This window comes from Dipodomys merriami, unplaced genomic scaffold (assembly GCF_024711535.1).
Source record: "Dipodomys merriami isolate MVZ:Mamm:240054 unplaced genomic scaffold, mDipMer1.0.p SCAF_534, whole genome shotgun sequence".
NCBI classification, from domain to species: Eukaryota; Metazoa; Chordata; class Mammalia; order Rodentia; family Heteromyidae; genus Dipodomys; species Dipodomys merriami.
In genome coordinates, this window is record NW_027206107.1 from 382,971 (window position 1) to 400,645 (window position 17,675).

The 17,675-nt window shown below is 44.1% G+C and overlaps 1 protein-coding gene and 1 pseudogene across 7 annotated transcripts in view; both read right to left on the reverse strand.

Moving 5' to 3' along the window:
* Positions 1-5,655: 5,655 nt before the first annotated feature.
* On the reverse strand, positions 5,656-11,518 carry LOC138811553 (zinc finger protein 527-like; annotated as a pseudogene).
* The window catches only part of LOC138811533 (zinc finger protein 383), a 30,657-nt gene continuing 19,538 nt past the window's right edge, over positions 6,557-17,675 (reverse strand). The window contains exons 3-6 of one of the 7 annotated variants that reach the window (XM_069999267.1): positions 17,172-17,267; positions 10,974-15,815; positions 8,614-8,685; positions 6,561-7,182 (exon numbers count right to left, since the gene is read on the reverse strand). In XM_069999267.1, the coding sequence (XP_069855368.1) occupies positions 14,113-15,815; positions 17,172-17,267 (1,799 nt within the window). In that variant the 3' untranslated portion in view covers positions 6,561-7,182; positions 8,614-8,685; positions 10,974-14,112. Of the gene's footprint in view, positions 7,183-8,481; positions 8,499-8,613; positions 8,686-10,968; positions 15,819-17,171; positions 17,268-17,675 lie in introns of those variants that run through there. The other 6 variants (XM_069999262.1, XM_069999263.1, XM_069999266.1 and 3 more) reach the window with 6 other exon arrangements.

The window sequence follows — 17,675 nt, forward strand, 5'->3', positions numbered from 1 at the left end:
AGGGATTGTGGAAAGAGCCAAAGCGTCCCCAGGTACAGCAGTCTGGTATTCCCATTGAGGCTGGGGTCAGGGATGCTGCTCTGGCACGGAAGGGACTCAGGGAAAGGGGAGTCAGCTAGGACGTACCTGGGGATTTGGGGAAGCTAAGAAGGGAAGAAATTGCTTGATAGATAAGTTGTGCTACTGTGGAATGACAGAAAGGATTGGAAATAGAGATGATTGTTGCCCAGAACTGTGAACGTATTAAATGGTTTAAAATGGTAAATTTTTCCAGGTAATGGTGCCTCACGCCTATAAATCCTAGCTACTCAGGAGGCTGAGATCTGAGGATGGCGTGAAATATCACAGCTTCCCAGGGCTGGTGGGACTTGAACCCACAATCGGCAAAAGAGTCACCAACACTCGTCAGTAGGGCTAGGAATCGTTTAATAGCCAACGGCGTGTGACCTCCACTATACCAAGAAAGTGAAAACCAAACGTGAAGTCAAAAAGCTCAGGGTATTTAAAGGCAAGCACCGTGGGGGAAAGAGGGTAACTCGCAGGTGGCCAGTGGTAGTTTTCTTGCTCAGCAAAGAAGCGAGTTACAGAAGCAGAGCTAGCAATTAGGGATTACAAAATGGTGATTACAGCCGGGCAGTGGTGGCTCACGCCTGTCATCCTAGCTACTCAGGAGGCTGAGATCTGAGGTCGTGGTTCAAAGCCAGCCTGGGTCGGAAAGTCTATGAGACATCTCCAATGAAACACTAAGAAAACCGGAAGTGGTGCTGTGGCTCAAGTGGTAGAGCGCTAGCCTTGAGCTGAAGAGCTGAGGGACAGTGCCCAGGCCCAGAGTTCAAGCCTCATGACCGATGAAAAGAAAAACAACACCAACAAAAAAGAAAACAAAATGGTGGCTACAATTCCAGTCATTCCAATAACCAAGGCCATAAGTCACAAGGCAAAGTCTTTATTCCAAATCTTCCTGTCAAAGAAGCAAGTTAGTGAGATAGCAATTGCAGTCTCTATATGCAAAGTAGTAAGTTCTGAGAGTAAAAACCACCTTCCAAATTTCTTACTTCGCACACCCCAAAATCAAACCACCTTCCAAGTTTTCTGGCTCTTTCTGAGTTTCACTATTATCTATAAAATTCCAGTAACCTGATGTTTAATTCACTAATTTATTTCAAATCTTTAGCTCTGGAATTTTCCCTTTAATGACTAACCTGGAGTTTCTACAAGAAGATTTTGCCTTTCATGTTTGTCCTTATTCTTAGCAAATTTCAGTGCCAAGCCACAATTTGTCCCATTCCTAGGGTCTGTATCGATATATTTCGTAGGTTACCTGAGACTTGTTCTTCCCAGTTAAATTTCATTCTTTCTTGGTCTAATTAATACTCTATTTGTTTAATTTAACCTGATTCTAACAGGTGGTTTAAAGCCAACCCTGTCAGAAAAATATGTGAGACTTTCTCTAATTAGTAAACAAAAAATTGAAAGTAGAGCTACAGCACAAGTAGTAGAGTGCCAGCCTTGTGCAAAAAGCAGCTAAGGGAGGAGGCTGGGAAAGTGGCTCAGTGGTAGAGTGCTTGCCTTGCATGCATGAGGCCTTGGGTTCGATTTCCTCAGCACCATATAAGCAGAAAAAGCTGGAAGTGGCACTGTGGCTCAAGTGGTAGAGTGATAGCCTTGAGCTGAAGAGCTGAGGGACAGCGTTCAGGCCCCATGACCCCTCCCCCCCCCAAAAAAAAAAAAGCAAAAGGGCAACATCCAGATGCTAAGTTCAAGGCCCAGTGCCAGTGTGGACCACACATACACACACACTTATTCAAGTGAGCTCTAATGTGAAGATTTTTTTTTCCAGTCCTGGGTCTTAAACTCAGGATCTAGGCCCTGTCCCTGAGCCTCTCTGTGCTCAAGGCTAGTACTCTATAACTTGAGCCACACCACTTATGGCTTTTTTTGTTGTTGGAGAGAAGAGTCTCATGGACTTTCCTGCCTGGGATGGCTTTGAACTGAAATCCTCAGATCTCAGCCTTCCAAGTAGCTAGGATTACAGGCTTGAGCTACCAGGGCACAGTTGTGAAGGTCGTTTTCTTTTTGATGGCTGCAACTACAAAAATCAGAAAATAGAAGTTACGAAACAAATATAAAACAAGATGCAGTCTTTCCCAGACTTATTCTTAGGCATATGTCTAGTTAGCCTGAATTTTTTTTTTTTTTGGCAGTTGTGGAGCCTGAACTCTGGGCCTGGGAGTGCTAGTGCTCTACCACTTGAGCCACAGCGCCACTTCCAGCTTTTTCTGCTTATGTGGTGCTGAGGAATCAAACCCAGGGCCTCAGGCATGCAAGGCAGCACTCTACCACTGAGCCACCTTCCCAGCCCTAGCCTGAACTTTTTACTAAAATATTTTGTTAACAAAAAAGCTATTTGATTTTATATTCCTGGGAAATATAAATCCTTGTCTTCTCCCTGCCTCAATTCTTTGCCAAGCATGGTGTTCACTCCTGTAATTCCAACACTTCGAAGGCTGAGACATGAGGATGTCAAGTTTAAGATTAACTGGCATTAAAGCAAAAGCCTTGTTGAAAACAAAAAAGAAATTTCTTTGGAAGGTAGCTAATTTAATGACTATGGGAAACACAGAGGATGTACCTGGAACATTGTTTTAATGTCAAAGTATAAGAATACTTGTAGCCGGGCACTGGTGGCTCACACCTGTAACTCTAGCTGGAGGCTAAGATCTGAGGTTTGTTGTTCAAAGCCAGCTGGGGCAGGAAAAGTTTGTGAGACTCATCTCCAATAAACTATTCAGAAAACTGGACGTGGCGCTGTGGCTTAAGAGGTAGAGCACTAGCCTTGAGCTGAAGAGCTGAGGGACAGTGCTTAGGCCCAGAATTCAAGCCCCAGGACTGACAAAAATAAATACATTATACTATACATATAAATATATATGAATATATACAATATTAGTTTCTTTTTCATTACCTGTACAGTCTCCTTTCTACATATTTATTGTCTGCCTTCCTTATTAGAAATCCTTCTGTGAGCTGGGCCCTGGTGCCTCATGCCTGTAATCCTAAATCCTAAATCCTCAGAAGGCTGAGATCTGAAGACTATGGTTCAAAGCCAGCCTAGGCACAAAAGACCTGTGAGACTCTTATCTCCAATGAACCACCAGAAAACCAGAAGTAACGCTGTGGCTCAAAGTGGGGGAGCATTGCCTTGAGGGAAAAAGCTCAGGGACAGTGTTCGGGCACTGAGTTCCAGCCCCACAACTGAAAAAAGAAAAAAAAATGTGTGAAGGCAGGGAATTTCCTCATTAGGTCACTATTGTCTATCCAGTTCCTCAATAATAACAAAGCCTGGAACTCAGTAGTAATTGACACAAAAATGTTAGAAGATATTCATGTCCTCTGCAGATGCACACATACTCAAATGAGCACATGTATCTAGCTGGCCCTAATGACAATTAGATACAAATAAACTATGAATTTTCAATAATGCTATGAGATTAGGTCAACATATCACTTGATATTGGATGGAATGTTTGCAGATAAACAAAATTTGGCATCTTGTGAGGAGAAGTATCTAATTGCAAAAAACATACACACTAAAGATATAGTTTAAAAAATATTTTTAATCACCATGTCAAGTGAATCTTCATTGTAAAAACTGGTTAGGTGCCAGTGACTCACACCTATAATCCTAGTGACTCAGGGGTCTGAGATCTGAGGATCGTGGATCAACGCCAGCCCAAGCAGGAAAGTCTGTGAGACTCTTATCTCAAATGAACCACCAGAAACCCAGAAGTGGTGCTGGGGCTCGAAGGGCTAGAGCACTAGCCTTGAGCTGAAGAGTTCAGGGACAGTGCCCAGACCCTGGGTTGAAGCTCCATGACTGTCAAAAAACAAAATCTTAAAAACTGAACCAAGCTCGTGCTCTACCACTTGAACCATATCTCTACTTTTGTCTCTTTGGTACTTAATTTGAAATAAAAGTCTTATGGCTTCAAATCACAATCCCCAGGTCTCAGCTTCGTGAGTGCCTATGATCACAGGTATGAGTCATTAGCACCTGGCTTAATTTTTAACAAGTACAGTAACAATTTTCTCAGCTTCCTGTATGCTGTGTACTTAGCTTTTCCATACTTGTTATATCATAAATACTTCTTCCCTATAAAAGACAAAAGCTTTCTCACATAAATAGTAAACATGAGGCATGTAAGTAGGTATTCTAGTTGCAAGAAGCAAAACTGTAATTCAAATTAAATGAAAACAGGGAAATTTATTGTATCACAAAAAAAGTGCAAGGATGGTATAGACACTATGCATGGCTGGATCCAGATCAAAGAAACAATGCTAGTTTATGTTTCATCTCCATTTTCCTGTTTTATTTCTCCTTAGAAAAGCTTTTTCCAGCCGGGCGCTGGTGGCTCACGCCTGTAATCCTAGCTACTCAGGAGGCTGAGATCTGAGGATCATGGTTCAAAGCCAGCCCGGGCAGGAGAGACTGTGAGACTCCTATCTCCAATAAACCACCAGAAAACCGGAAGTGGCGCTGTAGCTCAAGTGGTAGAGCGCTCGCCTTGAACTGAAGAGCTGAGGGACAGCGCCCAGGCCCAGAGTTCAAGTCCCACAACCGACAAAAAAAAAAAAAGAAAAGAAAAGCTTTTTCCACATGGTCTGGGCTAAAAGGCTACTTACTGCTGAATATTTAACCCCAATGCTCCTCATAACTTGCAATTCCTCAAATAAAAATGACCAAGTTCTCTTTTAATACTTCTAAAGAGCTCTGTCTAGAGGGTTAAATGGCAATCTTTTGTGGGTGTGTTTGTGTATGTGTGTGCACGTTGTCATCAGTTGTGGGGCTTGAACTCTGGGCCTGGGCATTCTCCTTGAGCTCTTCCACTCAAGGCTAGCACTCCACCACTTGAGCCACAGTGCCAGACTAGGATTACAGGTGTGAACCACTGATGCTGGCTAGCAATCTCTTATTAACCACTAGTTTGGGAGACAATAACTACTTTGTGCCTTATGGTTTATGATGGACTATACAACACACCAACAAGTATCAGGTATCCACTAACTCAGGCCATGTGAAATAATCATCATAAACTGAAGGCTTTTCTGCTTGTACTGTCTTCATGAAATTATTCACCAAATAATTCACAGATACTTATAAAGACTGAATGGTGACCATTTTGTTTCCCATAGTTATTACAGTTTCTCTGTTATGAATTTTCTGATGGTGTCTAAGGGCTGAGGCACAGCTAAATGTATTTCCACATTCATTACATTCATAGGGTTTCTCTCCTGTATGAATTCTCTGGTGTTGGCTAAAGTATGAGCCACAACTGAAGGCCTTCCCACATCTGTTACATTCAAAGGGTTTTTCTCCTGCATGACTTCTCTTATGGTAAATCAAAACTAAAGCATACTGAAGGCTCTCCTACATTTACTACATTCAAACAGCTTCTCTCTCTCTCGCTCTCTTTTTTTTTTTTTTGGTCGCTCATGGGGCTTGAACTCTGGGCTTAGGTGCTATCCCTGTACTCTTCAACTCAAGGCGAGCGCTCTACCATTTGAGCCACAGTGCCACTTCTGGTTTTCTACTGGTTTATTGCAGATAAGAGTCTCACGGACTTTCCTGTCTGGGCTGGCTTTGGACCTTGGTCCTCAGATCTCAGCCTCCTGAGTAGCTAGGATTACAAGCGTGAGCCACTGGTGCCCAGCTTCTCTAGAATGAATTCTATGACGTCAATTAAGTTGGGAGTCTGTCCTAAAAAACTTCCCACATTTGATGCACTTATAAGGCTTTTCCCCTGTATGAATTATCTGATGTTGATTAAAATGTGAGCGATATCCAAAAGTCTTCCCACACTCGTTACATTTGAAAGGTTGTTCTCCTGTGTAAATTCTTCGATGAAGAGGAAGTGCTATGCGTCTACTGAAGGCCTTCCCACACTGATTACATCATAGGGTTTCTCTCCAGTGTGAATCCTCTGATGCTGATTAAGGTGTGCTCTGCTAAAGGCTTTGTTACACTCCTTACATTCATACGGTTTCTCTCTTGTGTGAATTCTTTGATGCTCAACAAGGAAGGCATAACGGCTGAAGGCCTTCCTACATACACTGCATGCAAATGGTTTCTCTCTGGTATGGATTCTCTGATGTTGGGCAAGGTGTGTGCTCTGTCTGAAGGCTTTGTTACATTCCTTACATTAATATGGTTTCTCTCCAATATATGTCCTCTGATGTTCGCTGAGAAAGAGGTGGCTAAAGGCTTTTCCACAATCATTGCATGTATTTGTTTTCTTGGCACCAAGAATCCTCTGAGGTTGAGTTAAGAATGAGTAACAGAGCCGGGCGCCGGTGGCTCACGCCTGTAGTCCTAGCTACTCAGGAGGCTGAGATCTGAGGATCGCGGTTCAAAGCCAGCCTGGGCAGGAAAGTCCGAGAGACTTTTTATCTCCAATAAACCACTAGAAAACCGGAAGTGGCGCTGTGGCTCAAGTGGTAGAGCGCTCGCCTTGAGCTGAAGAGCTGAGGGACAGCGCCCAAGCCCAGAGTTCAACCCCATGACCGACAAAAAAAAAAAAAAAAAAAAGAATGAGTAACAGGTAAAAGCATTACCACATTCATCATATTCATGGGATAATTTACCAAAATGAATAGTCGGGTAGTGAATAAGAGTGGAGACTGAAAAGATTTGAAAATTCTTTACTCTCATAATGTTTCTCACCAGCAGGACTTCTAGTATCTTTACTAAAGTGTGTAATCTGGTTGAATCCTTCACATTCATTACCTATCAATGATTCCTTCCTTGCATGAAGTCTTTCACATTCTATCACAACTGAACTTGGGGAGAAGATTTTATCACAAATATCAAATGTATGTACCTGTTTTACTGTGGGAACTTTCTGTTGTGTTAAAAATACTGACTTCAGAGGGATGTTTCTCCAAGAAGTGGTACGTTCACTGTCTCCTTTCCCAGTATGGATGTCCTTAAGAGTTGTCACTTGCCTAAAAGACCTCCCCTGATTTCTGAGGCTGCTCAAATTCACCTTCACATTTCTAGGCTTCTCTGAATCTGGAATATTCAAGAACATGACTTGTAAGCCTTTCAATTACCATCTTCGGAGACATTTCTTCATCAGTTAACCATTTTGAAGACAATTTGTTGATTGCATACCGTCTCCCAGTCTGAAAATATAAAAAAGACAGGCAAAGATGATTACTATTCAATGTGTAGGTAGGTAGAGAATATTATATGTATTATATATAATAATTTTATTTTGGTCAGTCATAGAGCTTGAACTCAGGGCTTGGGAGCTGTCCCTGAGCTCTTTTGCTCAAGGCTAACACTCTACCACTTTGAGTCATAGCTCCACTTACAGTTTTCTAGTGGTTAACTGGAGATAAGAATCTCATAGATTTTTTCCTGCCCAGGCTGGCTTTGAATCATGATCCTTAGATCTCAGTCTCCTGAGTAGCTAGGATTAAAAGCGTGAGTCACCAGTGCCCAGCTTAGAGAATATATTTTTATAGAAATGGGGAGGAAAAAAACCCGAGGTGAAAGTGAGGTTTCTAGGAAGCACATGCTAAACATATCTCAGTTGTTACCTGAAACCCAGAAATGATTCCTTGTGCTCAGTTGGGTAGACACATTACAACTGCTTTGTTAAGTCACTCATGGCATGAGCCACCAATGCCTGGCAGAACCAACCTTTCAATCATCAGGCATGACAGAACATTAATGGAAGGATTGGAAAATGCAACAGTGCTTGTATGGAGGATGAGGACTATGAAGCCTCTTCCTGAGCAGTGGATCTCAAGGAGCTACCACTAACTTGAAATGCACATTCCCGGGCCCCAGCCCAGCCTGGGCTCTGAAAACTTTATCTGATTTTAATAAACCAGACTACTAGGCCCACTCCAGAGTTTCTGGGTTTGTAGGTCTAGAGTGGGGTCCTATAATATGAATTTTAACAAACTCCCAGGACACTAATGTTGCTTTTCTTTTCTTTTTTTTTGGTCAGTCATGGGCTGCACACTGTCCCTGAGCTCTTTAGCTTAAGGCTAGTGCTCTACCTCTTGAGCCACAGTGCCATTTCCAGCCTTGTCTGTTTATGTGGTGCTGAGGAATAGAACTCAGGGGCTCATGCATGCGAGGCAAGCACTCTACTGCTGAGCCACCTTCCCAGCCCCTAATGTTGTTTTTACACACCACCATTTTTCAACAAAGGGAACCACTCATTTCAAACTCACAAAACTTTCAGTTCCCTTCCTAGGAAAAGGAAGTAGAAACTCAGCTAATCACTGTCCATGTGTCCCAACTATTCCCAAAGGAAGCATAAAAACACTTCAGAAGAGTTTCAAGTGATATCCTTACCAAGCCATACCAAGTTCCTGTAATTCTCCAACATAACTTCTTTGTATAAATCCTTCTGAGATTGGACTAGGCATTCCCATTCCTCTTGGGAAAAGTCTAGTGCCACATCTCTGAAGGTCACCAAACCCTAAAAGTAAAAATTAAAACTTTTTAAAAAGGTCATCTTCACAGGGTGCTTAGACGCCCCTATGGCCTCTAAAGTCCTGAAATATTAGGTGAAATTTGTGAAAACACTAATTTACCTGGGACATCTCTTTACAAAGTCCAACAGCCATTCCTTCCTTCAGTTTCCTTTTTTGGTGGTGAACAAAATCCTGACAAGGAAGAGATGAGGTAGAAATGATAACTTAGTTCTATGTTGTTGGTATTAGAAGCCTGAGAGAACGATTGCCCCTTTACCATTCCTATATCCATCTTCCTCCCTGTCCTCTTAGTGTGTGTGTGTGTGTGTGTGTGTGTGTGTGTGTGTTCATGCACATGAATGTGTGTACATGCACATCAATAGTGGGCATAAACCCTCTCTTACTTGGCTTTTACCTCAATGCTGGTGCTCTAACACTTGAGCCAGATCTCCACTTCTGGGTTTTTGCTGCTTAATGGGAGATGAGTTGCATGGGCATTCCTTTTTTTTTTTTTTTTTTGGGGGTCCGGTCGTGGGACCTGAACTCTGGGCCTGGGCGCTGTCCCTCAGCTCTTCAGCTCAAGGCTAGCGCTCTACTACTTGAGCCACAGCACCACTTCCAGCTTTTTTCTTTTTGCTTATGTGGTGCTGAGGAATCAAACCCAGGGCCTCAGGCATGCAAGGCCAGCGCTCTACCACTGAGCCACCTTCCCAGCCCTACATGGGCAGTTCTAACTGGGCTAGTTTGAACTAGGATCCTCAGATCCCCCCCCCACACACACACCTAAATGTAAGAAATTAGAGGCGAGCAACTGATACAGGCTCAAGGGACAGGAATGGAGGCAGCAGCAATGAACAGATGTAGGCAGAATACAAACTGAGTTTTAGGGGCAGTCAACATGGGTCACATGACCTGGACTGTGGTAATTCGAGGTGGGGAAGAGAGTCAATTCCAAGGAGGGGTGTTAGGTGGAACACAGGAATTGGAGAGTCACATTCCAAGAGGACTGTCACAACTGGGCAGGAATTTGTACCTTACACATGGAAAACAGATTTTGTAAACAGGCAGGTTCATAGGGAGGGGACTTAATTGGCAAGATGATTCCAGACCTTAGACTAAATAGCTATGGTTACCAGCACCCAGCTACCTATCTTATACAGGCCAGACTTACTCCAAGTTTTGAAAACAGATGTGCAAGTTTTGCCTTTATTAAGGACACAGAGCCTGAACTCAACAAAAACAGAAGTCTATTCTGTGGCCACCAAGGCAGTTGATGATTTGGTCCTGGCTTTTGCTTTTCTTTTTTGGTCCATGTGGAGCTTGAATTCAGGGTCTGGGTGGCTGAGCTCTTTTGCTCAAGGCTAGAGCTCTACTACTTTAAGCCCCAACTCCACTTCTGGGTTTTAAGTGTTAATTGGAGATAATAGTCTCACAGAGATTTTTCTGCTGGGGCTGGCTTTGAATCGTGATCCTCAGATCTCAGCCTCCTGAGTAGTTAGGATTACAGGCATGAGCCACTGGCACCTAGCTTGGCCCTGGCTTTCTGCTTTCTACACATCTAACCTCATTTCCCACCTTTCTCTCTTTTCCATACTCCACAGTTTTCTTTGCCTCAAACACTATGTAGTCTTCCTGGTGGCTGTTGTTTTTGCTTTTCCTTCTGCCTGGGACAACCTCCAGGGTTGCCAGGGAGAATTAACCACTTTTTGCTGGTTAATTTGTCTATGAGATAAGCATCTCACAGACTTTCCTGACAAGGCTGGCTTGGAACCAGCTACTGGGCCTCCTGAGTAACTAGGATTACAGACACCAGTGCACAGCTTGGTACTATGATTTTTTTTTATTTTTGGTATTATCATTTTTTAACTGTAAACGGGGACCAATTTTAATATTTCTGTGCTTAGAGAGCAAGATGCTCCACATACAAATGTTTACTGAACCACACACTTATCCAAATAGCAAAAGTAACACCCATCATCCTGCATGACACCATATTAGCACCTACAACACTCACACAGTGACATACAACACAAGATAATACTTCTCACAATTGCACACACAAATTTATACCCAGAGAAATAGATAATCATGGTTACACAATCACAACTGTTGTCACACTCATTCGAATACAGTTGTGTCCACAGCGACTGGTAATCAGTCACACACATACTGAGGACATACGTGTGGCTGATTCACATATGAGTCTGACACCTTTCAGTTAAACTCACAGTCATACAGTTAGCTCCACCGAGATCAGTTATTTCCCATCCAAAAACTGCTGGACACAGTCACACATTAACACAGCGAGACACAAACACACACACACACACACACACACACACACACACACACACACACACACACACACACACACACACGGTGTTTCCAGTCGTATCTGCCAGATTCCCACATTCATCTCCGTCCCGTCCATCCTGACACCAGCGGGAACTTGATCCCGACCCAGGCCAGGCCTACCTCACCTCACCGGGCTATGGAAACGGTCCAGGCCGCTCAAAATAGTGAGGTCATAACCCAAAATCCTACGCGGGGAGGGGTGGAGCGCTGATGGACCCTGCAGGATCTAAGGAATGGCCTCAGCCTTCTGAGTCCCAGAGGGCATTGCGCAGCCGAGCTCGCTCCATACTGAACTACATTTCCCAGACAGCACTGCGGTACTCCCTCCACTGTGCGCTTGCGCTCCAGGCGGAGTAGGCTTCTGTTCAAGAAACCATGTAGTTCAAGCCCCACGACCAACCCAAAACAAACAAAAAAAAAGAAACCATGTAAATTCGGCGCGACTTCAAGAAGCTCTGCGAAGGCCCACTGTGATTGAAATCTTGGGTATGGTGATCTGTGCGTAGATGTTGCTGTCCACCTTCTGTACTTGTGTATCAGAAGGGCGACGATTCTGTCAGAGAACCGGGATAGTGAATCACACAAGTGCAGGTCGTTGTGTGACACGCTGGTGTTTCACCCAGACTGTGAAAGTGATTGTGTGAGACTGGCTGATGGAGGGGTTGGCCATTTCGAACATTCTGTTCCAGTCCAAGATGTCACGGTTGTTTACTTGCAAACAATTGCCATGCCTCTCTAGTTTCTGGGCTTCCCTTTGGGGTTGAATGGGAGAACATTTTTGGGAAGGTTAGGGCTATACCACTTGGGCCATTGGAGATAAAATTGCTGGGCTGGTCTAGAACCTTCACCTTCAGATCTCAGCCTCCTGAATAGCTAGGATTACAGGCATGAGCCACCGGCAATTAGATTTCATTTTTCTAAGGTTACTCAAAGTAATTTGGTAGCCCATTCCTCCGGTGTTGTTCTATTGCAACCTTTTCACCTTGCAATTTTTCTTATAGCTCACCTATAAGAAAACTGGGCTGGGAAGGTAGCTCAGCGGTAGAGTGCTTGCCTGCGTGCATGAGGCCCTGGGTTAGATTCCTCAGCACCACATAAGCAGAAAAAGCCGGAAGTGGTACTGTAGTTGAAGAGCTGAGGGGCATTGCCCAGGCACAGAGTTCAGGCCCCACAACCACCACCAACAGCCAAAAAAAAACCCCAAAAAACAAACAAAAACCTTAAAACTACCTATAGTCAGCAGGGCAAAAATGTCGGCCTTTCAAAAATGTGGAAGATGCACCTGGGTCAATATGTAACAAATTGGGGTGTGTGGAAAGAAAAGTTCTTGGAGGATTATATGCTCTAGACCCCTGTGGCAGAGAGCCCTGCAGCTCAGACCAGAGAGAGTTAGACAAGAGAAATATGGCTGCTGAGTGGTATCCCACCTGGCTGGACCAAAGGAAAAGTATTTCTCCCCATTCCTCCAAACATTTGCATATTGATTTGGTATTTCTTGATTTTTTGTTTTGTTTTTTGTTGGTCGTGGAGATTGAACTCTGGCCCTGGGCGCTCTCTCAGTTCTTCAGCTCAAGGCTAGCTCTCTACCACTTGAGCCACAATGCCACTTCAAGCTTTTTGTTTACAGGTACTAAGGAATAAAATCCAGGGTTTCATGCATGCTAGGCAAGCACTCTACCATTAAGCTACATTCCCAACCCTCCCTTTTAACATTTAAACACTGAGATCTTATTACAGAAATTACCACACTAGTTCGAAATCCTGCTTCCTTACATTCTATTTTTTTTTTTTTGGTGGTTGTGGGGCTTGAACTCTGGGCCTGGGCACTTGTCCCTCAGCTCTTCAGCTGAAGGCAAGCGCTCTACCACTTGAGCTACAGCGCCATTTCCGGTTTTCTAGTGGTTTATTGGAGATAGGAGTCTCATGGTCTCTCCTGCCTGGGCTGGCTTTGAACCGCGATCCTCAGATCTCAGCCTCCTGAGTAGCTAGGATTACAGGCGTGAGCCACCGGCGCCCGGCTTTCCTTTCATTCTAAATGGAAATATTTAGGATATAGCTGGGCTTTTTTTTTCTATATAGTGCTAAAGGTTTATTCTAAATAATTGTATTTGAGCAAAGACTTTTTTTTGGTCATGGGGCTTAAACTCTGGGCCTGGGTGCTGTCCCTCAGCTCTTCAGCTCAAGGCGAGTACTTTACCAGTTGAGCCACAGCGCCATTTCCAGTTTTCTGGTGGTTTACTGCAGGTAAGTCTCATGAAGTTTCTTGCCCAGGTTGGTTCTGAACCACAATCCTCAGATCTCAGCCTCCTAAGTAGCTAGGATTATAGGCATGAGCCACCAGCACCCAGCTGAAGACTTTATTTTTAGTTTGTATACATTCCTGACTTTTATTGCCCAAATGAAAGTCCAGAATCATTTAGTGAAATTTTCACTTAAAGATAACTCAGCATCTTAAATTAATTTGTGAGATGCTACCCCTAACAAAAAGAAAATATTCTCAACCAGAAAACTGGTACATTTTACAACAGTTGGCAAGTCTTAAATCCACGAGTCACTTAAGGGATACTATATGCTAATTCAAAGAAGAGAAAACAATTTCATTTCCTACTTCTGTATATTTTCTTCATTGTAGTATCATGTATTGTCTAAATACCTCAGTCAACAAATATCTTTGTGTGAACTAACCTGGAACCACAGGAAGTCTTAGGAAGCAGGCAAGGGCAGGATATTTAAAAATTGGACACTTCTTCCCAAAACCTACAGCTAGAATATCTGCAGCCTGTCAAACAATAAAATCTTGGGTCCCTGTAGGTCTGTCTATGTAAATTCATCATTCCCCAAACTCTACAAGGCTGACCAGGCTAAAGAACAAAGATGAAATCTGTCACAGTGCCTGCTTGGTCTCTTGTTCTCAGCTGCAAGGCAAGACAGACAATCGAAGACAAGCTGTAGTATTGTATCGTTTTTGTAATACTGAAGGTAGTTTGCGGAAAGAATATTCATGTGATCTGAGAAAATGATCTGGGAAATCTCCATTCCCTAATTTCAACCTGTTTAAAAGTCCTCCACAAAACACCATCTCCAGGATAGAAGGCCAGGGCTCCTTGAACATGGGTAGAAAGTTTCCTTCAGGTGACAGCCATATAAGTCTTATCCAGATAGTGTAAGACACACCACAATCCTATTGGCTATTACTAAAACCATTGCCCTGTGTGTGTGTTTTGGTATCTGATGCTGACTCCCCACTGTAATTTTGATTCTTTGCTATATTCCTTGCACACAGATGGTATCTATATTGTGTGTCCTCTGATGCCTGAGGAGATTCGATTTCCTACTGAAGGCCCGAGCACATTTCCTGCAAATATAAGGCTTCTCTCCCGAGTGTGTCCTCTGGTGTCTAAGGAGGTGTGACTGCCGGCTAAAGCCTTGCCCACACTCCCTACACATGTGCACCTTGTTCCCCGAGTGTGCCCTCTCGTGTTTAATGAGAGTGAGCTTATCACAAAAGCCTTGCCCACACTCCCTGCACACCGAGTCACCTGAGTGTGCCCTCTTGTGTCGAAATAGGTTAGGCTTTTGCTGAAATCTTTGACCACACTCCCTGCACATGAAAGGCTTTTCCCCCGAATGTATCCTCTGGTGTGTGTGGAAGGTCAATTTATCATTAAAGCTTCGCTTACACTCCCGGCATACAAATAACTTCTCCCCTGAGTGTTTCTTCTGGTGTGTGACAAGCGAGGATTTCCGAGTAAAGCTGCGTCCACACTCTGTGCACCCAAAGGGCTTCTCCCCAGCATGTGCCTTCTGGTGCTTAGAGAGGTTGGATTTCAGGCTAAAGCTCTGGCCACACTCTAGACACACGTAAGGCTTGACCCCGGAGTGCGTCCTCTGGTGTGTGAGGAGGTTGGACTTCCAGCTAAAGCCACGCCCACATTCAGTGCATATGTAAGGTTTCTCTCCTGTATGTGTCCTCAAGTGTCTGACAAGGTGTGACTTTTGGCTAAACCTTTGCTGGCACTCTCTGCAGACAAAAGGCTTCTCTCCTGAATGCGTCCTTTTATGTCGGATGAGATGTGAATGCTGACGAAAGCCACTCCCACATTCCTTGCACACATATGGCTTCTCCCCGGTGTGTGACCTCTGGTGGGTGATGAGGTTGGATTTCAGACTGAAGCTCTGTCCACATTCTTGGCACATGTAAGGCTTGACCCCTGAGTGTATCCGCTGATGTGTGAAGAGGTTTGATTTCCAAGTAAAGCCTCGGCCACAATCCTTGCACACGAAAGGTTTTTCCCCAGAGTGCATCCTCTGGTGTGTGATGAGGTTTGATTTCCAGGTAAAGCCTCGCCCACATTCTTGGCACAAAAAAGCCTTGTCCCCAACATGTGTCTTTGGGTTTTTCATGAGGACTGGCAGTCTGCTAAGGCTCTGGCCCCACTTGGTAACTATGAACGATGTCTCTCTTGGGTGTGTCTTCTGGAGGCTAGGTAGATTAGACTCCTTCATGAATCTTGGCCCAAGCTTTTCATATTTGAGCACTTCAAACTGTGAGACATTTAAACCATGAAATAATTTGGTGGCTGTTTCCTCAAGGTCCACCTTCTGTTCTAGACTGGAACTTGTATCCATCATCGGGCCATCTTCCTTGGGCCTTACTAGATATTCTTCAGGTAGAGTGAAGATGGGCTTTGAAGAGTCACTTCTGCTGAGGCTCCCAAACAGGAGCCTGGACTCTTGTTCTTGCTCTTGCGTTTCTGCTTTGTTTCTCAAGCCGTCTTGATCGAAGAATTGTTCCTGCCATTGTTTCAGATCTTCTAGATAATGTTTCCATGGAAAGCGGTGAGTTCCTGCACATAGACTTGGGAAGAGCTGAGAGAGAGGACTCTGCCACATATGTTGGCTGAGGGCTTGTTGACTGGAGAATAGGAGAGGGCAGGAAGTACAACACTGAGTTTCTGGCATTGATCCTGCTGAAGAAAGAACCGTTTTTAGATGATGAAGTTGCTGAGGCTATTTTGCCATGTCCATGGGTCACAATATGTTTATGCTACAGGCTGTTTCTCACAGACACTCTTCACAACACTGTACTTTTGGGGCTGGGGGTTTAGCTCAGTGGAAGAGTGCCTGCCTGGTGAGCGCAAGGCCCTGAGTTCAGTCCACAGCTCTAGGAAAAAAAAAGACTGTACTTTCACTTGTGCATTTCACTTTCTATTGCAGGAGATGGCGCACACACAAAAGGAAAATAATAATGTAATAGGACTAGCCCCGAGCAAAAGAGCTTAGGAACAGCCCAGGTCCTCAGTTTAAGCAACATGACTAACCAAAAAAAAAAAAAAAAGTTAGCTGGGGAACTGTAATCAAGCTATTCAGGAGGCTGAGATCTGAGGAATGCAGTTCAAAGACAGCTCAGGCAGCAAAGTCTTGAGACACTTATCCAATTAACCATTAGAAAACCAGAAGTGGCACTATGGCTCAAAGTGGCAGAGTGCTAGCCTTGATGGAAAATGCCCAGGGAAAGGCTGGGCATTGGTGGCTCATGCCTGTAATCCCAGCTACTTAGGAGGCTGAGATCTGAGGATGGTGGTTCAAAGCCAGCCTGGTCAGGAAAGTTCCCTAAGACTCATCTCCAATTAACCACCAGAAAACTGGAAATGGCACTGTGGCTAAAGTGGTAGAGCACTTGCCTTAAGCTGAAGAGCTGAAGGTCAGTGCTCAGGCCCAGAGTTCAAGCACCATGACGGACAAAAAAAAAAAGTTGGGTGCCAGTAACTCATGCCTGTAACACTAGCTACTCAGGAGGCTGAGACCTGAGAACCACCATTTGAAGCCAGCTCAGGGAGAAAAGTCTGTGAGACACTTATCTCCATTTACCCACCAAAAAGTTGAAATGAGGTTTCTTAGTGGAAGGGATAAGCAAATAAGCAGTCTGCCCTTCAACTGAAAATGGTATTCTCCAAGGTCATGGCCACAACCTTACCAGTAGTATAGAAAACCTGAAGGAGCCTGGAGCTGGTGGCTCACACCTGTAATCCTAGCTACTCAGGAGGCTGAGATCTCAGGATCTCAGTTCAAAGCCAGCCGAAACAGAAAAGTCCGTGAGCCTTTTATCTCCAATAAACCACTAGAAAACTGGAAGTGGTGCTATGGCTTAAGCGGTAGAGCACTCGCCTTAAGCTGAAGAGCGCAGGGACAGCGCCAGAGTTCAAGCCCCACAGCCAACCAAAAAAGAAAACCTGAAGAGCGTCTCCTAGATCCTCAAGAGTTGGAGCATCCTGCCCTCCTTGCAGAATTGTACACTGTCCCATCTACTTGTGCTCACTCACCTGGACAGCTCTCTGGGGAATATTTTCTGTCTCCTCTCCCAGGCTCTTCCACTTGCTCCATGTTACTAATGAGTTTTGACTTGGAGAGTAGAATTTCTGTTCAGAGGTTAAAAAACAAGAAACTTCATTATATGCTCAAGGGATTATTCTAGAACTCAGAGCTAAAATGACAGGGAAACTCAGAGATTATAAAAGACCTATGAATACTATTAAAAGTGTATTAAAGACTAAAAAAAAAAAAAAAACCTATGAATTTTGAGCTTTCCAAAGTAGGATTGGGGAAGGAAAGATGACTCCAACTAGAAATCAGTGATATTAAGCCAGTGCCAGTGGTTCACGACTGTAATGTTAGCTACTCAGAAGGCTGAGATCTGAGGATCATGGTTCAAAGCCAGTAGTAACAGGAAAGCCCCCAAGATTCTTTAATTAACCCCCTAAAACAGCTGGAAGTGGAGCTGTGGCTTCAGTGGTAGAGCACCAGCCTTGAGCATAAAAAACTCAGGG